We start from the raw sequence: 23,660 nt of genomic DNA, 5'->3' as shown, positions 1-23,660 counted from the left end.
ACCAACAACCATTCACTCTCACCTTCATACCTACGGACAATTTAGAGTCGCCTAGAGGACCTAACATGCATGTTTTTGGAATGTGGGAGGAAACCAGAGTACCCGGAGATAACCCACGCATGCACGCACGCACGGGGAGAACATGCAAACGCCACGCAGAGATGCCCAACAGAGATTCGAACCTAGATCTGCCCGATCTCCTGACTGTGTGGCCAACATGCTAACCACCAGACCACCGTGCACAGCGTGTTTCTGATAGTTTTCCACTTCCTGCTGTATAACCCTTCAAGCCTTTGTGCCCATTTCCCTATGATCCCTCTTTGTGTTTCTGCATCCTATAGTCCTAGATTTAGGTCGGGCTTCCTGGAACACAAAGCAGTTCTGTCCAGCAGTCGAATCCCTCTCTCCCCTTGTGACCTTCGGAACTGCCTGGCCCTTCGACCCCAGCACCCAGGCACCTAACCCAGGCCCAGTTGGAAGTCGTGTAACCACTCCACCACCTTGTGGCCCGAGGAAGATCTCACTGGACTCCATGACCCACAAAGTGCAAACGAAAAACTTTGTGACAAATGACTAGGCTACTTCCCCTGTTTGTATTTATTAGGACTAATCAATAATGGTGAGTATTTATTTATTGGATATTTATTACAGTATTACTTTTTTTCCTGTTGGCTGCTCGCTCCTTGACTGTACCACAGTAAAAGACAGTATTTAAAGGTTGGTTTTATCAGTCAAAAACTTACTTTCAACATTTTCGAATCTTTGACATTGCCATCCAAGTAGTAGAATGGGCTATAATAGAAGAATTTCTTGTATTGGATTGAAAGGAACTTCCTAACCTCACTAGTTTTCTTTGGATGCTTGTGCTTTTATATATATATATATAAATATTTTTTGCAAATAATTACTTTTTTTTATAACTTATTTTCTTCTTTTAAATTTTAGAGCAGACTTCAAAGATGTTAGTTGATGAAATGCAGAGGCAGATGCTTGATATCAGGCTACTAGCCTACGTTTTATTGATTATTTTTATTTATTTGGAGTTGCACAGGGTCAAGTGACCACGTAGGGACCAGTTAGTTGTAATCAATGTAGTATTCTTTAAAGCAGGGGGCGGGAACCTTTTAGGCCAAGAAAGCCGCATACTTTAAAATGTATTTCCGTGGGGCCATATCATATTTTTTAACACTGACTACAACTAAATGTGTGCATTTTAGAATATAATGAGTCACTGAATTTATTCTTATTAATAACGTTGTTATACTGAAGCTAACCAACAACGCTTCTTACCATTAATGCGACTTCTGGTGCTGCATGGTTTGACACGGTACTCCTCGTCTGTCTTTCTTTTCGGCATTTTCTTTGTCAAAAGGGTTCGCCCTGCAGAGTTAGCTACTTCACTATTCGATTAAAGGAGGGAAGTTGACCTCTCAGGCTACCACATTATCCACCAGTAGCCCGGAAAACATTGGAAGGACAGCTGGCATTGCGGTATAAAATGGATGGATGGATGAAAATGCATGAGATTGTTTTACGTTTTGAAAGTTATTTTTGACACTGCGATTTCTGTGGTGTTTTACTTGAAAGTGTCAGCAGAAATAAAGACCATTTTATCGTGTTAAGAAATGTCTGAGAGCCAGATGCAGTCATCAAAAGAGCCATATCGTAGGTTCCCTACCCCTGCTTTAAAGGTTAGTGTTATATTGGAAGCATGTCATGTATTTTCTTTCCAAGTTCTTCCACTCTTACAGGCTTTACTCGGGTTGGAAAGAATTCTGGAAAATATGAGAAACTTTCTATGATAATGTTGGAGTTGTTGGCCACTTTCCATGGGAGTTTTTAATTTGGTTGTATTAACATTTTCAGGCAATTTATACAAACTGTGTTTTATAAAAACATTTTTTTACATAAAATATACAAATTAATTTTCAATTCATTAGTATTCCAATTTTTTTAATGCAAGATATAAAAAAAAATACGTGGATTATCTGAAATTTAAAAAAATATATATATGCAAAAGTTTGTAAATCTAAATTTTCGGAGATTAAAAAAAGCTCACAAAATGTGGAAATATGTTTCACAAAAGTCCACCCCTAACATTCGGCTATACCGTACATTAGAGCTATAAGTCAGTGTCCAGCTTGCACAGCAGTATAGATTTACTGTCCACTGAAAATAAGTCAACACACGGCCATTATTGCCTAACTAGCTGGCAACACAAGTACGGTGAACATGTCCACATTGTGTCCAAATATTTTGTGTAGGCACCACTGTTATCTAGCACTGCCTTGATCGTCTTGGGCATGGAATTCACCAGAGTCCTCATTGACTCTTTCATGATGACATCGCGGAGCTGGTGGATGTTAGACACCTGGGTGCTCAAATGGTCTGGAGGAGACAAAACTTGGCCACTCCATCAGCTTCACCCTCAGCTTCCTCAGGGGGAGGGGATCACGCTCTGCTTCGCAATGTCACAGTACATGATGGAATTCGTGTTTCCCTCAACGAACAGCAGCTCCTCAGTGCCCGCAGCACTCATGCGGCCCCAGATCATGACGCCACCACCTCCATGTTTGACTGTGGGCAAGACGCAGTTATCTTGCTGCTCACTTGCGTTGGCTGCAATTTTGACAATAATGACTGTGTTGAGTCATTTTGAGTGGCTAGTAACTCTATTGGGCAAACTGCGGCCCGCAGGCCACATCAGGACTGCCAAGCGTCTTAATCCGGCCCACTGAGCGTTTCCAAATTCCTTTCCTTTTAAGCCTTTAACATGGAAACTGTAGCTGGCAGCATGACTTGCAGTGCTATTGTGGCACGTTTGAGTCGCCAAAATAGTCAGATTCAATCTGTGGCTTGTACACAAACGCCATCCACAAAGTAACCTACCTTCTGCACCGTGTGGGCGTACAAACAAATATCTACACACAATACCCATGCCCAAAAAACACACATATAGTCCCGCCGCAAGGCATGCTGGGTAGCTCGTGGTACTCTTTATCGCAACATTTTGCTATGCTTGTCGCATTTTTGCTTGATTGCAAAATATGTTGAGGAGGTCATTGGAGAAGTAAACAAGGAGGAGTTAACATGCTCTTCATATCCGACGTTTTATTGTTCATAGTTCGTATTGTTGTTGCAGCTGGACGGCCCAGCATGCCTTGCGGGCATTTGGAACTAGCAGTTTTAAGTTACGGGTTATGTTTAGCCCTTAGTTGTTGTTCATCACAGTAGTTGATTTATGCGACGTGTTAACTTGGTGTAGCTGTGTTGTGTTTTCGTATCGTTGCGCCGCAAGCGAGTATGTCGTTCTGTTTGATTCTACCCAATATAGATGACCCATGCAAATTTTTTAACCCAATGTGGGCCTGAAAGTCAAAACGTTTGTATATCCAAGTTTCTACAGTATTGTCCCTCTAGAACATATTGTACTCACTTTTGCGTATAAACAAGTTCATGTTGAATGCAACATATGGAAAACACACAGTCAAGTTATATTATTGATTGCTGACTGGGTGTAATCTGTAGGTTTCAGTAGTACAGTAGTAAGCTGGGTGCCTCCTGGGTACGGGGTAGAAATTCAACTGGAACTAAAAGTGGTTGTTTGAACCATGAATATGCTCCCAAATATAACATTTACCCTGCACGTTTGCAAATCCCCCGTTTATTCTTCCGTTTATTCACGTAGAATGTTTCCGACTTCCAGAATTTTTCAGCCCGAGTTTAACCCATATCGTATCGTCCACATGAAACTCTGACCATATGCTTCCTCCGCAGTGTATGCAGTACTGTCCAAGCACAATTATGCAATATGCATCACAGCAATTATACGGCATCAACTGATGCGCTTAAACCTTCACCGACTTCATGAGGAAACTATCAAGGAAGTTTTATTTATATAGCTCCAACTCCCAGCAGACCTTATCTCAAGGCACTTTACACCTGCAGCAGGTCTAGGACCAGGTCTCGGACCACACTCCTAATGCGTTAAAGATCCAATGACAATCCCACTCAAAACGCCATCGCCGGTCAAGTGTTTTAAAAACACATTTCTCAATGGGTTGTTTTGTTTGTCTGTGTGAATTTGTGGTCCAAATGTATTATTATTATTATCATGCAGGCTCGCAGGTGACCAACCTACCGTTGCCTGTTTGCACAATAAAGCGGCATAGAAGGCAGATAATGTTTTTAGCGCAAGAACAGTTGTACGCTGAGGTGCAACTGGATTTCCAGTTTGTCCTCCTTTTAAAACTGCATTTTAATTGGTTTCACAATTAAACAACAGATTGTCTTTGGAAAGATTTGTGTGGTGTCCTATTATTTGCATTTGACAGAAATGTAATTATTCTTCCTTGACGAAAACAATAGTGGTGACTTTTGATTGACACGTGTAGTTTGCAGTAGTGCTTCTAATATTTTATTACTTTACAAAAAAAATGTTATCCTTTTTCGTGAAACAAGCAAAACGGGGTGTCTAGCTGATATAAGAAGCAGAGTTTTAACCTGCGTTACCTGTAGGTGTGGTCGTGTGGTTCTCCTGCCGTCCTGTAGGTGGCGGTAATGTACACTACAAAGGAGTTGACAACTGCCAACGAACTAAAGAAGTCATGTTCAGAAGTATTTTCTGGTCTGCTATCAAAGCTCACATTAAAATAAATTCAAGGTCTCTTCCTTGCCTGTGCCACGCCACTAACATTTGTACACTTGTTTTTGAGCTATGCTAACGCCATATTGTAGACATTTGGCACGTTTTGACTAGGGTGGGAGGGGTGAGTTTGTGGGCGGGGCCGTAAGCGCTCTCAGTCACTGACGTCACTCAAGCAAGAAGCCATTGGCACACCTGTCAGCGATACATACAGCTGTGCTGTAACATGTTTTGTCAGCGCGTGTGAGACGCCTATCGTGATTTTATTGAAAGAGGATTTAAAAAAAAAAAAACATTCCCGTGGATACTCCCCAATGAGCACCACTTAAGTACGTCAATGCTGGAGCGGAGTTTGTTCGAGAAAAGCATGGAGGGCTTCAGCAGAGTCGCTTTCCGCAGGAAACAACCAAGTCTGGACGTAGAAGACCCAGGTGAGCTGAAAAAGGCGCTACACTTCCGACTTTTCCGACATTTTTATCACTTGTGTTTTTGTCAGTGTTGCGAAAGCGTGGAGAAGGCAAACAGTAACACACCTCCAGCCCGTGTTTATACACCAACTTAATGGGCTGAGCAAGTATGAAGGTTTGCGGGCAAGTCCCAGCCTGTTGTCTAAGCATCTGCAAGCGAATTTGTCTCTAGAGAACAAGCTAAGAGGACGAGTACCTTATCACTCTGCTGTTGTTGCTTGGTACAATACTCCATAGTTAAACTTTAGCAGACTAGTCCTTGCAGTGTTGAATTAGTGATGCGGTAAGTAAATTACTGTTAGGGCAAGTAACTTGCAACTCTGCATGTGCAAACATGCAAGTAAGAACACTACCTGCGCTTTTATTGCCACCTACTGTACGCACTCTGCAACAGTGTGGTACTTCAATGCTGCTCAGTTGTTTGACATACAATACACATGCATCATATTTGTACCGGCATTAGTCGAGTACAAGGGTCGTCAAAGTTTAAGTGTGCACCCCCAGACCTCAGGGCATGCACAGCAGCTCGAGAAAAATAAAGACCAACGTCTTTTTCGATGTTTCTATAAGCTTACTGCAGTTATGTCAAAGGTAAACTGAATAGATTTTCAGTTGCTACAGTGAGCGAGCGAGCGGCGCGATTAGAAAAGTCCAGCAAATACGCTCCCGAAAGTCTGCTTTTCAGGGAGTGGGGTAGGCCCCTAGTACAGTGCGACCTTGGTTAGCATCCATCTTTTCCAGAAGGTCCGACTCAAACCAATATGGACAAGTTTTCCCGTAGAAAATAATGTCAATCCAATTCCTCCGTCCCAGGCACACACGTATTTTAACACAAAACCCACCTTATAGACAATCATTATAGTTTTACATGCAGAAAGTAATGCAAAAATAATTGAACAAGTGAACATTTATGCTTGGAGGGCAATCCCTTTTTTTTTTATTTTTTTTATTTTTTTGCACTCATGGCACAAAACAAATCTATCCAGAGAGGTCTGTTAAAGGCTTTTTAACATGCACAGTTTGACATTCAAAAAAAAAAAAAAAACTGTGCCACGAACATGACATAAGAAATTAACGTTTAACATAATTTTACCTGTAGTGGACAAAAAAGGGCAACAACGATGTAACAGCAATTTGTTCACCAAAAAAACATAGTGCTGCTGTAAAAAAAACAAAAATAAACAGGGATTCCTATGACAAAAAAGGGCATAAAAAACAAAAAAAAACTTAAAATAAATAAATATGATCATTTTATATGGATGGTTAGATCTGAAGTTGAGATTTGAAGCGGTGGAGGTAAAAAAATAAATAAATTAAAAATTAAAAAAAATATATATATAATATAACATTTAGATTTTGGGGTTAGGCTACCTATATTTATACTGGAAAAAAATATATATATTCCAGCGAATTCACTTCATTCCAACATCAACTCATTCAACAAAGGCAGGACATTTATGCTATTTAGCCACAGCACAAAAATTCCCACATTTTTTCTTCCGAAATGCAAAATGTCTTATCTAAAGAGTTGTAGCTACTTCCACATTTCTCAACAGATTCAGACTGTTCTACCATCAAAGCATTCAACTAATTAAGGACATTCATGCCATTTTCCACATACCAAGAATCAGCACTGTTATTGACATTCCCATTTTTTGGAATGCAAAATGCCTTTGATCTAAAGAGTTCTAACTACTTCCACGTTTCCCAACCAATTCAGACCGTTCCAAAGTCAAAATTCTCAACTCATTCAGGACATTTAGCCTTCCCGGTACATTGCGCTATCAAGCTAGATGTAAGCATGCTAATGTTAACATGTTAGCATTGCTAGCATGCTAATGTTACATTCTAGCATTTTTAGCTATTTTCATGGGTAGACACATATATAAACATCGAGGAAAAGGCTTCTTGAGACGTCATCTGTACTTCTGTGTAGAAGGTGTCGGACGTTTCGCTCCTCATCCGAAGAGCTTCGTCAGCAAAAGGTTTTGCTGACGAAGCTCTTCGGATGAGGAGCTACAGTGAGGAGCGAAACGTCCGACACCTTCTACACAGAAGTACAGATGACGTCTCAAGAAGCCTTTTCCTCGATGGACAACTCCTGTACGACTGAGAGCCTACACAGACACATATATAAACACTTAGCATTGTCATGCTAGGTGTTACCATGTTAACATGCTAACATAAGCATAGTAGCATTTTTACCTATTTTCATAGCTAGAGACATATATAAACACTTAACACTATTATGCTATATGTTAGCATGGTAACATTAGCATGTTAGCATTGTTGGCATGGTAACATTAGCATAGTAGCATTTTTAGCTATTTTCATAGGTAGATACTTACATGAAGACACTATTATGCTAGGTGTTAGCATGCTAACATTAGTACGTTAGCATTGTTAGCATGCTAACATTATCAGGAACATTTTCAGCCATTTTCATAGCTAGACACTTATATAAACACTTACCACTATTATGCTAGGTGGTAGCATGCTAAAGTTTAACAATCTAAATATGTTGTTAAAGTAACTGTAGGACTAATATTTATGTTATAAATCACAATATGGGGGGAACTATCGTGCTTGGCGGTGGTCTGCGCTCTCTGAGTGCTTTTCTAGTTCTAAATGGTTCACAAATAAGACTGACCTTTTTAAAATAAATAAATAAATAATTTTAAAAAAGCTTAATCATTCAAGAATAATCATAAGCAATTCCATTTCAGGGTATACAAAAACAAATCCCAGCATTAATTTGCATCCTTCCACGCTTAATGTGACTTTCTCTCCTTGAGTTTTCACTGAGCCTAAACATGTTTTCCTTGGTGAGTGTGGTGTCTTGGAGGCATGATGAATAAATATAAAGAATCTCATTGACTTTCAGCCTCTACAGTGCAGCTTGTTGTTTATAGCATAAACTGTTGGCGGTGGTGGTGCTGTGACTTTATCAGTGTACCATAATGGAAGTGTTTGTTTAGTGACTGCTTAGATAGAAGCAGTGTTGGCAGCCATTGTTCATCTACTCTGATACTCATTCATCCTCAACTGAACCCTCTTGATTGTTGTCTACTGGCTTTAACTCAATTGTGTTCACGTTATCCCTACTTGGAACATGAGCGCTGGTGATGAGCTGTCTTTCTGCCATCACCATGCATGTCAGCAGTCAGATGACGATGACAAACATTTCATGCATTTTGTTGGTCAGCTGGGATTTTAAACGGAACTATGGAGGGCTAAGTTGCGAGTGTCTGAACGTTTTCCAGCAGGCCACTATTTTGCAAAGCAACGCACGTCGACATGCCAAGAAAAAAACTGCATATCATCTGTGATATACAGGAGGTGGAAAAGCGTATAATTAGTTTGAACTTCGCTCTTTGCTCTTTTTTTCCCCCCATTTTTGCTGGGGTGTTTTTCTGAATATGTCAACTTTCTTCTTAAATAATCTTTGCAAATATTCTTCTTGTAATATTATGACTTTATTCCCATAGTAGTTTGACTTTTTCCCCAAATACCACTTTGATATATATATATACCACTTTGATATATATATATATATATATATATATATCAAAGTGGTATTTGGGGAAAAAGTCAAACTAGTCAAACATCTTTTTTTTTTCGTAAAAAGGTTATAAAAAATCCATTTAATTTCAGCTTTTCTCTTTACATTGTGCCTTTTTGCTCTTCTTTTCCCATTTTTGCTTTTTTTTATTGTTTAATTTAATTTCTACAACATGCCACGGATAATAAATATGCTTTGCGGTTCACCAACGGCCCCCGGGCCTCACTTTGGACACCCCTGCTCTAATGGTAGTACTTTTTTCCCCAACCTAATTTTCCCAAAATTACACTTTTGTCTTGTTGCGTTTGTCACTCATATTATTATGAGTTAAAAAATAGTATTTTTCCTTCAATATTTCGACTATATGCTACTAAAATTCCGTTATTTTTTTTCTGTTCTTCTCGTTTGGATCTAGCTTTTTTTTTTTAATTTTCCAACTTTCTTCTTCAACATTTTTTCCCTCATAATCATGACTTTATTCCCATAATATTTTGACTTCATTCTCGTAACAATGTAACTTTTGCCGCAACCTAATTTTCTAAAAATGCGGCCGTTGTTGTGTTTGTTCTGCTTAATATTAAAACTTTTTTTTATTATGTCTTTTTTTTTTTATAATTCAGCATTGTGCTACTAAAATGCCATAATTTTTTCCTGATAGTATTACAATGTTATCATCATAATATTCTGATTTTTTTCTCATTAGACTATGACTTTTTTCTCTTAATATTTTGAATTTATTCTTGTAAAATTACTGCTGATTTTTCTATTTTTGCAGGGTTTTTTTTTTTTTTTTTTTTTAGTTTTCTTGTTAAATCTAAAATCAGCCACGGGCTGCAAATGGCCCTGAGGCCGCACTTTGGACCCCCCTGCGCTACATGGGGAAAAGACAAAGTCAAAGGTGTGGAGTTGAGTTTGTGTAATTGATAAATATCCCACTAGATGGCGTTAAACACAGAGAAATGATTGTCCTGGTCTCTGCACCATTTCGGCCGACTCATGCAGTATAAAATGACTACAAGGAAGTTAATTAATCGAACAATTACCCGCATTAGTCCTTTTCCCCATTGCTCCTGGCCATGGGAGGATGAGCATATGGTGAGTTTAAGGTAGAGCATCTAACATATAAAGTCACTAACAAAGTTAGTGCTGATAGCGTGTCTACCTTCATTTGTTTGGATTTCCAAATAATGGGGAAAAAGTGTGATGGCTACTTTTTTTTACATCACAAAGTACGACCGTTCGGTTTTCCCATTCATATGTACTCTATTTGATGTCTTTAATAGCCGGCAGACAAATGGTAGACACTGTTGTCTGTTTGAATGAGTATTCATGAGCCAGCAGCGAGTTAGGTCGTAGCTAAAGTTACATTCACCGAACATGGACACATATTAGCTTGAACAGCTACTAGCAATGTGCATGGAGCAAACATTTAGACATTTCTACACGATCACGATCTACTTGGCCACAACGTGGAGACTGGCGTGTGCGCGCTGGCAGCACACACGTGCAAGAGAGAGAACGCCTGTAATTTCCGCGGTAGCGTTTTTTTTTGTTGTTCTTTCAACCGTGTGCTTTGCACAGCAGTTATACAGCGGCTAATTTATGGCTAAATTCTAATCTCGTGACATCTCCTTTACTTCAGAGCTACTGCTCATTGTTTAAATATGGTGCCACTCACAAGTCAGTGAGAAAATGGTAGTTGTTTCTTTGGCAGGAGCCAACACAAGCTCTGGTTTGTCAACCCACTGGAAATCGCACGAGGTCATTATACACCGGAAATTACGGTAGTTTCCAATCACATCATCTGGGAGTGTTAATCTGTCTTTTAAAAAGTTCATGCAATATTTTTTTTGTGCACGTAAACATACTCAGCATTGCCGATGCTTTTGGCTTGAAATTTGTCAAGATTCTTATGATTTTGATCACGATTACAATCCAAGTAAAACACATCACAACGACTTTAGATAAAAGGGAGTGAAAAGGCAAAGTGGATCACTGGAAAGGTAGTTGAATTTCTTGCTTCGGACAACCAGCCCGTCTCTGTCAGGGATTGTAGGGTTTTGTCGTCTTTTAGAATCGCTGCACTGTAAGGTTGGTCGCTTTTTCTTGAAAATATCAGCCAGAAAGTGTTTTTTCAAATGGATGAATTGTTTATCGACACCAGACTAAGGCTGCAGTGGGAAGATGTTTTTGTTTTTAGGGAGCTAAAGACCTATGGGCACTGCTCCTGACAGCTGTTTCATGAGCAAAGCACAGTTTGACGGATTCTACAATATTCATCTAATTATATCCAATAGCCAATTCTTCTTTACTGTTTGCTGACAAACACTAGTCCGCAGCTCTGAGTGGCGAAGGGGGGTAGTGGTGTGGAGGTGGAGCCAACACTCGACCCCTGACAAATCGCAACAGAGTAGGCGTGGTCAGGGAGCAGGCTGCCAAGAGGACAAGAAGGCTGATTCAACCTGGACACAACTTCTATTGATTTATCAAAAGAAGCGGGAGTGGTCCGTTGCCATCCAACATAATTTTAAAAGCCCCTGAATGAGCAGGATATGGCCCCTTGAATCTAAATGCTAATAATAAATCATACAAAAGCACACACAGAGGGTTCTTCTCATTCTAGGAAGGCAAGACATTTGTCAAAAATGCTTGCAAGGGAAACAAGGAGGTGCAGCAGGAAGTCAACAGTGAGCTACTTTTGAATTGTATGTATAAAAATGTGTATGGACCAGTCTCCTGAAAGGGGTACCAAAGGCGTAACACAAAGTGACACAGCAAGCATTATGAGAAAGCTTTAAAATGTTGTTTTTTTATTTAAAGTCATATTGGGACATGTTTGTTTATTTGTATATACACCTTTTGAGTATTAAGTTGCTGTGTAATGAATGTAATGCTGTTAGAAAGGTGACACTATGAGTCTGACTGACCTCCTCTGACTTCCAGTGAGTTGACAAGAAAGAGCTACCGTTTCCTCACTGACTTGTAAGCGATACAGTATTTAAACAATCAGTCTTACCTCTGAACTAAAGGAGATGCCACGAGATTAGAATTTAGCCATAAATTAGCATTTTATACACCGGAATATACGGTAGTCTTCCGCAATTGGTTACGTTCCCGACGTGTACACGTTTTGTACAGCAGAAATGTGTTCGGTGCATAATGTGGTGTTTTATATTCGGGAAGTCACAGCAACTGAAACGTCAGTTCCACCGTTTTGGATTATTTCTTTCATCATCTTTGTGGCACACTTGAATGTCACAAAATGGCGATGCGCAAATGGGTTGAAATTGACATCAGACCATGTTTCATACACAACAGACCCAGAGAAAATATCTTTCCCCTGTTTATTCCACGTGTTTGCAGTATATTTTTATTTGGTTACAGCTGCACGTCACTGTAGTCTGTGTGTCACTGGTACCCCTTTGAGGGGAATGACCCGTGTATGTAATAAGTACTTTACAGTTTGATTACAGCCAAGCTAACGCTTGTTAGTGCTCCCTCCTGAATGTACCACTACAGATTTGCAACAAGAAAGTCATGAAGTAGACACACTATCAGTGTGCATGCCGGGTCTGTCTCAGCCTTTACACATGCGTTTCCTGGCTACACTGTGTCGCTTCCCCTCCTCCTGACCTGACTTCCATTGTGTGGTTGTTTCCAGTAAACTACTGTCTTCACTTTCACCTTAACTCCAAACTCAGGCCGCTTGCCACTTTGAGGACGGAACTTTACAAAGAGGAAGATGTGAAGAAAATTGTGAAATTCTTTTTTTTTCTCTCCTCACCTTTCGGAAATCAAGGACATCCCCTTTGCAGAAGGAACAAAAAACGTAAAGGTGTTGTTGGATGACTCATCTGTCTCAGTTGGCATCAGCAGAGCATCCTGCTGGGATCTATATCTTAGATCCTCATGATGCTTGGACGTTAATCATTTTCTTCTGCTTGCACCAACATGGATTTCATGGCCACCACTTACCGCAGGTTCCATCTGAGATGTTTCCTTTCTGGTAAGCCAGTGGAAGATCTGGTGTAGTTCTGTTAGGTTTTTTCACCTTTTGATATAAAAGACACTTGGATTGACAATGAAACGCCGGCGCAAGTACTGGTTTTGGAGACGGAAAGGTAAAAACGCAAAGATGTGTCTTCTCTGCTGTTATGGTAAGATTTGGAGGCTTTGTTTAAGGATGCGTTGATTTGAAAGTGTAAATATATTTCTGTACTGTGCTGTCTTAATTTCGGGTGCCTTCTTCTGCTGGCCTTTCTGTTCAAAAGAAAGAGACCATCTCTGTCATCTGTGTTTCTGTGCCAAGCTTTTGTTTTCTGCAGTGCTGCTGAACTGCAGCAGTGAGTTGGTTACTAATGTGAGTGTTTGGCAAAAGCACTTATCAGAATAGTGGAATTACTGAGCCGTAGAACTTGTCTCCATGTGGACCAGCCTGCCGCTGCGGAGCAATGAAGCACAGTCTGAGGGGGCACGCTGGATAAAAAAGCAGTTTTGTCTTTAAAGGCCTGGGAACTGTTCCCCCTCCAACACAACCACTCTAGCCTTTTGGCCACTGTCCCCAAAGGCCTGTTACCCAACTGTGTGTGTGTTTAATGTGCAACGTTAACGGGCACGTATATGCATGGATGTGTGTTGCAATGTGCACCTTTCTTAGGGTGGTCTGTATTGTTGGACAACTCCAATGCATCCACTTCTCCCCCACACTCCTATTTAAAGAGCAAAAGACAGGAAACACTGAAGTATTCTGCTTTCGTTCTCACTGGCAGGAAGGAAAAGGCTGGGAACACCAGCCAGCTTGAGTCCTTTCACCACGCCTATTGTTCCAACGTGGGAGTGGGTGTCACGTGTTCAAATGACACCACTTGTCAGAATTAGTGTGGCTGCAATTTTAATGGTGTTTTAAGAGTTGTGAGGCCTTCAAAAGCTTTCCCTGAATTTATATTAATTTATGTTCACACTGCGTGTGTATGTTTCAGTAGTGTCGTTACTTCATTAATCACTTCTCCAATCCAAAATAACTAAGAGTGCGTTCACACTGCAGGTCAATTCAGATTTTCTTGCTCATTTTTTTTAATGTCAGTGTGAACAGTTTAGATTTTTTCCAATCCAATCTTTTATGTGGTCGTTCACATTATCACAAAAATTCAACTTGTAAATGTTGCACATAACATGATATCACACTCATTGCCGTGTGTTTACGGAAGTAAACATTGGCAAGTTCAAGGATTTTGTGCAACAGGAGTCAACATTTTCTGAAATGATTCCATGTGAGAGATGAAGGCGAAAGAGGGCTAGAATTTGGGCTGTGGCAGTTTGTGGAGTTTGTGTGCGTGGATGTGGAAGCCAGGAGTTTTGAGACATTTAAAAAAATAATTGTCAGATGACAAGAAGTTTAGCCTCCATCTGTGCGTACCTTTGTCCAAGTGTCACACGGCAAAACACGTCTTTCGATGGCGTATTGGTCGGATATATGCCACCTGACCGTTCATACGGCAGTAGGTCGGATACATTTGGGATTTATATCTACACACGAACGAGGCCTCAGGTGCATTTGAAAAAATCGCAATTGTACAACTTACACTGACGTGAAAAAATCAGATACAGGTCACATGAGCAAAAAACCCTGTCCACCCCTGTCTCTGACATCCACCCACACGCTCCTCGGAGCAGACATTGCAGTTCTTCTAGAACTGCTACAGCCAAAACTGTTTTTCTTCTACGCGGAATCATCTGGTGAAGAAAATCCTTGAAATTGCCACAAACGCACCAAGGAGAGCACAAACCGGGCGATGTTTACTTACATAAACACACGGCAATGAGTGTGACATCATGTTTTGCGCTTTCACATCTTTTCTCGGACGCATCGCATTCACATTCATGACTCTCATGTTTTTCCTAACGTGAACAACCACATAAGATCGGACGACAAAAAATTTGAATTGGGCATCATACCCTGCTGTGACCGTCGTCAAAGACAGCACTATCAGGTCTCTGCAAAACCAATACATGAATGGCTGTCGCCATGACATTTAAATAATCTAAATGGATGGACAAATGAGGTTCTGGCTTAAGGCATAAATGTAGACAAGGAAATGGGATGGGAGGTCGAAAATCATCTTTTCGTTTTTAAGGGCTACTCCAAGTCCTCCAATAACTTTTGAAGGAGAGAGAAAGCGAAAGAAACACAAACGGCATGATCAAAATCCATTCTGGTATCTTCATTTTTGTTCAGATGAACACATTTTCATTGAACTCAGCAAACCTACCTTGTCAGCGCCGGTTTTAACACTGACTAAACCAAAATCCCCAAAATTTCCTAACAGCAGAATATATGAATTGTGTGTGTGTAACCAGTGGGACTGAGCCAGTGAGTGATGGTTGAGAAATACGTATATGCATTAGCATACTGTAATGGATGACTGCGATGACATATGTAATGTCTCACTCGTGGCCTGAGGGTGACTCTTTTACTTCATCCAGTAAGTTGCATTCCAGTGTGCCTGTGACTGTTCAAACTGAACAGCCATCAAGATTAATATCAAGATCAATGGCTGCTGGACACCACTGCCATAATAATACAACTATTTTCCATTTCCAAAAAATTCAACTTTTATTTTATTTTCTTTGTGTCTCATAATATTACTACTTTTTAATGTATTGTTTATGATGTATTTTTTATGTATTTTATGTATTTATATTTCAAATTTATGCTACTAAAATGACATTATTTTAGTTTATTCTCCTAAAAAAATTTCTCATTACAGTCCGACTTTTTCTTTCAATATTTTGACTTCCAACTTTCTTCTTGTAAATTTTACCATGAGTTATTTCTTGAATTTCTTGAGTGTTTTTCACCTCAGTAACCCAAAATGGAGCTAAAGAAAGTTCAGGTGCCAGCATTTTGATAAAGAAGGTGAAAAACACGACTGAGTTGAATTGAATTCAAGAATAGCTCATGGCAAAACAGGAAGATGTTGTCAGTGTTGTGTCTCGCTGCTACGTCATGTCTTTGGGAACACTCACATCATGTATCATGTCTTCAATGAGGGTAAAAGTAACCTTAAATGTTCATTTATCCCGTTCATTCGTCATTGCCTATGCATTTAGAATTGTTTTATGCATATAAAACTATGTTTTTGCTAACATTGTGAGTCCAGTTCTGGTTGCCATTTTGTGACTTAGCAAGCTAGTTTCTTAAAATACTAAGAACACTGTTGGACTCACGCGGTGTATTAATAACATGACAAGACACGCACCATATTGTACACTAATTTATATACTGTACATACGTAATTTTCCAGACTATAAGTCGCTCTGGAGTATAAGTCGCACCAGCCAAAAATGCACAGTGAAAAAGAAAAAAAACATACAGTAGTCACACTTGACTATAAATCCCATTTTTGGGGGGACATTTATTTTGTAAAATCAGAGACCAAGAACAGACATTTCATCTTGAAAGGCAAGTTATAGTAATAACAATAACATGGAGAACAACAGGTTAGATAGGCATCTGTTAACGTAACGTGAACAGGTGGCAGGTTAACGTAACATATTAACAATTATTCAGATAACTAGAGCTTAAACATCACAGCTCGTTTATCTGTATCTTGTAATCTGTAGAATATGATATTCTTTTTGGGGGCATTTGTGTTCCGTCTTTTGCAGTTGTCAGTTGATGTTTTACATTGTACATTTTCAGTGGTCCAGGAGTGTGTTGTAGTGTAGGAGATACTGGCAAGTCTAGAGCGCCCTCTCTTGGCTGTCAGTGTGGGAAAAAAACATATAAGTCGCTCCGGAGTATAAGTCGCAGGACCAGCCAAACCATGAAAAAAAGTGTGACTTATAGACTCCACATTGTTTTCTTTTGTTATTTTTATTGATTATTGTTCATTTTTTTAAAATGTGGGTTGTTTTGCCTTTTGGGGCGGATGGGCTTTTTACATTAAAAGGGTGGGAAAAAATGGAAAATGTGAGCATTGCAATTTTTGTTTTTGTATGCATTGTCTACATTGATTCCTATCGTTGTGTTGATGGTCACAAACCGTGTAGTTTGCAATGTACCACACTGCCACCTTCAAGGCCGCATTGATCGTTCTCAGCATGCTAGTTAAATCCACCGTGTCCTGCAGGGCCTCACCTGAGTTGCTGAGCTGTAAAGACTAGTGAAAAATGACCGTTACTCGTATATTTTTGGAATGTTTCTGCTTCAAACCTTATATTCCTCACCCTCCCGATTCTGAACCTGTAATTGGTCCTGATGCAGCCTCAGGGCAGTCTCCGCCCTCACCAGTGTATGGCGTGTGTCAAAGTGCGTTTGAGGCAAAAGAGTAAAGCCACATGAGCTCAGGTTTGTGTGACCCGCCTGAGGGCTGTTTGTAACAAGTTTTTTCACTGGCTGTGATCCTTTTTGCACGTGAGCGAAAGCTCATTGCAGAACAAATATAAGTTATAGCTGGAGGTGGATAATGAAATATAGCTTCATTCAGTGGCTGAATTGAAGCCTGGTTGTCAGATTAGTGAAGTCAGATCAAACATGATTGCTGAAAGCATTAAATATTCATGTAAAGGGAAAAATAGTAAATGCGATCAGGCAAGTTGATTTTAGACTTTACAGGCCTCTGCAGAGCATTTATTCAAATGGATGAAGATGATGAGTTACTGCGGGCCACACGGTGGCCGAGTGGTTAGCACTGTTGGCCACACAGTCAGGAGATCGGGAGGATGAAATCTCTGTGTGGAGTTTGCATGTTCTTCCCGTGCGTGGTTTCCTCCCACACAAAAACATGCATGTTGGGTTTATTAGTGACTTGTCCAAAGATATGAATGTGATGATGAATGGTTGTTTGTCTGTATGAGCCCTGCGACTGGCTGGCGACCAGTCCAGGGTGTACCCTGACCCTAGGAGGGTAAACGGCATAGAAGATGGATGGATGGATGGAGTTACAGCATTGTGCACCCTTTGAGTACATAAAGTGGAACACAGTATTATACTTTATTTGATTATGATATCGTCTCTTGTTAAATACGGTAAATTATCTTATGTTTTGTTTGTGTTTGTTTGCTGCGAGGTAAGACGACAAAGATAAAGCTGCTGATGAAAGCATCCAAGCATCTTCATTGTGCGGATGCTTTTCAAGCCCTGTCAATAAATGAATGCTTGAATGCATTTGCTTATCGCTGCTTAGGTTGAGATTGACAGCAGGGCGGGCGTGGGTGTGGGTCCCAGGCTGATTGCAGGAGCCAATCCAGCGCAGGCTACGTCTGAGATGTGGGGGCAGATGCTTGCCAGACACGCCGCTTCCCTGCACGCCGTCAGCTGTTCCTTGCTGCTGCAGCCTGTGTGTGTGTGTGTGTGTGCGTGCAGACAACAGTAATCATTCATCAATGACCCTCATCAGCAAGAGTGAATCTGAAAAAAAATGGCTCAAATGGAGTGTGTGCATGATGTCTTGGATGTGTGCATGCAAATTAGCCAGTGTGGATTTAATTAATGATGTGTGTTGGAGGCCCTCGCTTCTATGCTTATAAAGAAGTGATGGGCAATAGCCCAGAGCCACGCTGCTGCCCTCCTCCCATCACCTCAGGCATAAAATAGAAGAGATGGATGAGAGTGATGTGGGTGTGATGGAGACAGACAAGCTGGTGAAGGGGGAGGGAAACACCGGCTGTAAATGAAAGGTGTCAAAAAGCATGTGAGGAAAAAAGTGTGCACATTTTGGTGTTTTAAGTGCCTGAAAGCAGGACTTGAATAATGAGACTGGTTATGAGATGGACACTGTCCAATAAAAAGCATGCATCTACAAATTTAGCATTTTTTTTTATATGAAACGCCTCATGTTTTGGATTGGGAATAAAAATATTATACATCCTTTTCATTGGACAGCAACATTATGGTGATTAGACTGTAGTCAGGACCAGCAAGGCCCTCTCTGCTGGCCTAACCACTACTAGAAGCACTGACCTACGTTTACAACATAGTATTTGTTCCATTAAATTGTGTGAATTTATTCCCAACAGTCTAATATTTTCATTTCGTAGCTCATGTATATGTTAGATTTTTTTTGCCCAATTAGATTTCAGCTTCTATGTGTTGCCATGTCAATGCAATCTGCCCGGGGCCTTCAGAATCAGCACTGCATACACACTAATTGGAATGAGGCTGTTTTCTTACCCAATCAGATTTCAGATTCGCTGGCTAGCTGGCCCACAGTTACATCATTATTTCTCTGTGCTCTGATTGGTTAATCAGGATGATATTGAAGGGTAAATGTTTGAAGTTGTCGGAACCCTTTATCACAGAGCCGTTCCATTTATGCTGATTACATTTGGCTGTTAGTTTTATTTCATGCATTAAATAGAAATTATTTATATTTAAAAACTATAAGTGTGCACTGATTTTTAAGATAATGTACACATCATTGTACATCTAACATCTCACTATATTGTAGCGTTGAGGGGAGTTGCCACTAGAGCACCCAGCATGCCTTGCGGGCACCTTGTGCAAGGGCAAGTCACTGTTGTTTGTTGTTAGCGCTTAGTCGTCGTTACCCACAGAGAATGATATTTCATTGATGTTGTGTGTTAACTTACCTGTTACATGTTGATGACCGTCTGTTGTCAAGCTAGTAGCATTACATTGCCACCTACTGGACGGAGTTGTAAATACAGTAAGCCATTTACCCCATTGGCATTGTGAGCGAGTGTGAGCAGATAGTGCCAAAAAAAGAGAATACATCTTTTTTAATAAACATGTCAATCCAATTTTATGAGTAAACATAGAATGTAAAGTATGATTATTTTGTTCACTAGTAGCCTCCTATTTTGAATAAATTCCACAGAATACCCTTGCTGTCACTGCTATACACTGCAATGAAACATTGGAAATGTTGTGCTGCTCCCACTGTAGGTTGACTTGAGTATTGGAGTTGCACAAATGATTACTGCTCCACCTTCTTATGTAAACATATGGGGGGGTTTAATGATGGCTGCATTGTCCTTATGTTTTGTATTATGCAGGCGTAAAGTAATAGCATTGGCTGGTGATGAAAGCGTTATGACCGAGAAAGGATAACAAACTCAGGCTTGATTTGCAGTCATCAAAGGTTTTTGTGTACTGCTGTTGATTAACACTGCAAGACCCAATAATTTTGTGTATGTCAGCAGCTCAAAGAATGACTCATGTAATAGAAATTGCAACAGAGTGAAAATAGCAGTTCCTTGCAGGACCAATACAAGTATTGGTAAAAAAGAAAAAAAGAATTTAAATTAGGTACATAGTGTTTATGCTTGAACCTACATAAGCCTCTTGCCATATTTGTCATGTATTAGTGTTGCAGCATAAATACATGCATGCATGCATGCATGCATTTGTGTATGGCCAAGTTGACCCCAGGAAGTAACTGTTCATTTTCCATGTATAGTGAGTACCCACATTTCCTGTCTGTAGTGTACATGCACATACGCATACATAAATGCCAATCCAAAATCTGGATGCAATTAGTACTCTTCCGGTCATTAATTACTGTGTATTGTAATAAAGCCTGCACAGACGCAAACGTGTGTGCGTGCGTGCGTGCGTGAGTGTGAGACACTGATCAAGTACAGTGGATTTCCACATGCACGCAATTCAGCATTTGCCACCACGCAGATTCACAGTTATAGTCAAAAAAAAAAAAATCTCCACATCTCATTCCCTGTAGTTTGGTAATGATTTATAAAAATGTGATCATACAAGTCAAATGTGTAGCATAAATTGCATATTAAAAGCATAACATGTAACAGTTTCCTCCTCTGAACTACTTTGATACCCCGAAATTCCCTCCACATTTGACAGCCAATCAAACCGTGGGAGACTCGAACAATTCGCTGTGGATGTGAATGCGTCGCTCACCTGTCTAGCTGGTCACAATCGCTTGTCGCCTCTCGTGTGCATGGTTTCGTACGCCACGCCGATGAATTTCGCCAATCACGGCCGTTTGTCGCCTTCCATGTGTGGCGCCCATTACATGTTATCGTCATTGTACCTGTTAATACATGATCACAGCATGTATATAAAATGATTAGGTACCTCCCGTGACGTGCAGTGTTAGATGGCTCATGCTAACTCATTTTCTCTTGTTAGAACGCACAAGAAAGGGAAAGAAATATGGGTTCATGTTTCACATAAGGATTGTGGATGATGGGCAAAAATCCTTTAAGCCTAGGTCACATATGATTTTTTTGGCTGTGTGATTTTTGATGTTCCCCCAAACTGACAAATTGACGTTTTGCACAAACGTGACACCAGCAAAACGTACGAACGACACACGCTGGCCGTACAGATGACACACAAAGACGTATGAAATGCGTAAGTTTGTCTTGCGGCCTGAAAAAAACAGATGCGCCCGTAGAGTTTGTTTGACATGACAAAGAACCTCTGTGGCCCGTTGGTGGCCAGTCTGTGGCCTGAAAATCGGCACATCACACACGCCCTCCGTGCGCTTCTTGCGTTTTTTGCACATAGACCTGCCGTAGCAGCCCGTACAACTGGTTGTGACCTAGGCTTTAGAGGAGGTATATCATATGTTTGAGAGACTGACAAGATGGAGAACATCAAAGAAAAAGGAAGGAACCTAGGATGGAAAAAGCGAAAAGATGACTAAAATAGACAAAAGGTCAACCAGACTTTTTTTAGGCCTCATTCTTGTCATCATGTCAGCAGTCTTCCTCTTTTAACATAGTTCTATAATGACGCTCATAGATTTTTCTTGGAGGAAAATATGAAACAATCATCTCACAACCCTGATATGTTTGCATATCTTCAGTCTAGCGACAATTTAAAGCCTGGCATTTGAAGCACACAAAATGATTTTCTTCAGGCGTCTTCTGTCAGAAAGATCAATTCTTTGTCATCTCTGTCCCAGGCCACCGTGCCTCTCTTGTGTCTGACGACCCTCGCCTTCCCTTGAGGTGGGGGGGTTGTTTGGCGTGGTGCTTCGCATCGTCTATGCACTGTGGCCAGTAGCAGGGGCAGCAGATGAGTGTGGCCATTGGCTTCCTCCCATCGCACTGGCCCTCCCCTCAACCTACACAATGGAACTGATTGTCCATGCGACACACAGACACACACACACACACACACACACACACACACACACACACACACACACACACACACAGAGGGGGCTTTGCTCTGTTTGTGGGCTGAGTGGCGCTCCCCCAACATATGCCCCATCTCCGCTGGAATGTGATTATCTTCCGTCGCTGTGGAGAGGAAGGCAGAGCAATGCGGGAAGCATAAAATAAAAGAGAGAGAGGGGTGAAGCATTGGGAGAGCAAGACGAGAGGTTGAGCAAAAGCGTGAGTCAGTGTGTCACTGAGCCGGCAAGTGAGAGAAGGGAGCGACGGAAGGAAGGGGGGATGCGACCAATGCAGCCAGGCAGCAGTTTAACAGCAACATGAACCTGCCACCGGCTTTGCAAGCCTGAGAGCATAAGAGATGAGGACGAACCTTTTTTAGGGTGGGAGTGTATTTTCCTCACTGACTGGGACTGGACGCAATCTCCACTCAGGTTAGTGTTGACTCCTACCACTGGTGCACCGGTACGATGTTTCCACTGAGCCGAAGGATGTTGGCTTTACAGGGGTATGACGTTCATCACACACCCACGCAGGAAGACGTCCTTTACTGAGGCTGATGGTTCATGAAGGGCAGCACACACACCAGTCTTTGTATGTTTTAAGGTGTTATTGGAGGAGCCGCTGAGCTGCAGCGAAATGCGCTAAAAACCTTACACACACACACACACACACACACACATTCGTGCATGGGAGAGGCTACAGCTGTTGATTTCAGTTGCGTTTGCCTTTGAAGGAGTGATCAGCTCACGTTGTCCATTGTGAGCTGTGGGAAAATATGCAAGGGAGAGGGTTTGTGTGCATGCAAGTGCGTGTGTGCCTGTGTATGTTTGTTCATGATCGTGTGAGTGCGTCTGCTGTTGCTGAGTGGAGTACAAACAAAACTGATGGAAAGTCACCTTGTCATCAACTGTGACACAAATTCAGAAAGACAGATATAATCTTCCATGAGTGCAATTCTGGACTCTATTTGGATAAATCACCACAAGAGCAATGTCAGCAAAGTAATACAGCATGTAGTAATTTTATATTTCTTTTCAATCAGTCTTTTCAAACTTTACTCATAGCCTGTCCCCTAAAGGTGTGTACCAACTTCATGGTGATTGGGCCATGAATAGTGGGTGTTTTCTACTGCAAATTGCGCTCTGTGAGAAATTTCAAGTCAATCAGACTCACCGGGTTAATTTTTAGGTTTATTTGTTAGAAAATAACAGCGCAGACGACACAGTCGGGGTGCATGTTTTTCCAAGTTTTCATCTTTTTGTATTCAACGGTTTAGAAGTAGAAGAGTTTGCTCACACAGACAAATAGCATACAGTACAGTCATGTGACGCTAATATACTCGGACCGTAAAGACAGGCCATCCACTAATGAATACATATGACGACTAGTGCGAGGTTTTGCTGATGCAGAGGTGCATGTACGTGTGATGTATCAGGCCTTCCTCACACATTGTGTCCGCCCCACATTTTTAATCAGCAATTATTCTGGTTCATTGCTGCACATTGTTGAATGTACACCGTTTTATATGCAGCCCCCCTCTAGCAAGGTGCCTCAATGGGAGGTGGTTCCCTCTGGCTCAAATTGCAACAAATCCACAGGAACACCTGGGGGTTCCGACTTTCAAGTAGAGTGAGGCTTTTATCAGCAGAGCTATGAATTAACTGGAGACGTTTTGTTGTAGTGTCAGGGTATATTTTTCCCCACGTATTACAGTCCTACAGATGTCAATGCAGCAGAAGGCCATATGTTTTTATGAATGTAATGAGCAAAGTATGCTGGGTTTACATGCAAGTGTGTGGTTTTCATGAGCCATAACACATCTGCATTGACTGTTGCTACGCTGCTGTCCTGAGGAAGTAGTCAA

The 23,660-nt window shown here is 40.9% G+C and overlaps 2 protein-coding genes across 4 annotated transcripts in view; both read left to right on the top strand.

The window, feature by feature from the left end:
- The window catches only part of bicd1a (bicaudal D homolog 1a), a 42,624-nt gene extending 37,963 nt beyond the window's left edge, over positions 1-4,661 (top strand). The window contains exon 11 of one of the 3 annotated variants that reach the window (XM_054777074.1): positions 342-4,661. Coding sequence is in view for 1 of the 3 variants with exons in the window: in XM_054777073.1 (XP_054633048.1) it covers positions 342-347 (6 nt within the window). In the remaining 2 variants the exon portion in view is untranslated. The remainder of the gene's footprint in view (positions 1-341) is intronic. The other 2 variants (XM_054777072.1, XM_054777073.1) reach the window with 2 other exon arrangements.
- Positions 4,662-4,839: 178 nt separating this feature from the next.
- fgd4a (FYVE, RhoGEF and PH domain containing 4a) overlaps positions 4,840-23,660 on the top strand; it is a 64,814-nt gene continuing 45,993 nt past the window's right edge. Inside the window, exon 1 of the mRNA XM_054777884.1 lies at positions 4,840-5,076. Coding sequence (XP_054633859.1) covers positions 4,983-5,076 — 94 coding nt within the window. The 5' untranslated portion in view covers positions 4,840-4,982. The remainder of the gene's footprint in view (positions 5,077-23,660) is intronic.

The sequence above is a fragment of the Dunckerocampus dactyliophorus genome, chromosome 5, assembly GCF_027744805.1.
Source record: "Dunckerocampus dactyliophorus isolate RoL2022-P2 chromosome 5, RoL_Ddac_1.1, whole genome shotgun sequence".
Taxonomy (NCBI): Eukaryota; Metazoa; Chordata; class Actinopteri; order Syngnathiformes; family Syngnathidae; genus Dunckerocampus; species Dunckerocampus dactyliophorus.
This window is presented reverse-complemented; position numbering and strand designations above follow the sequence as displayed.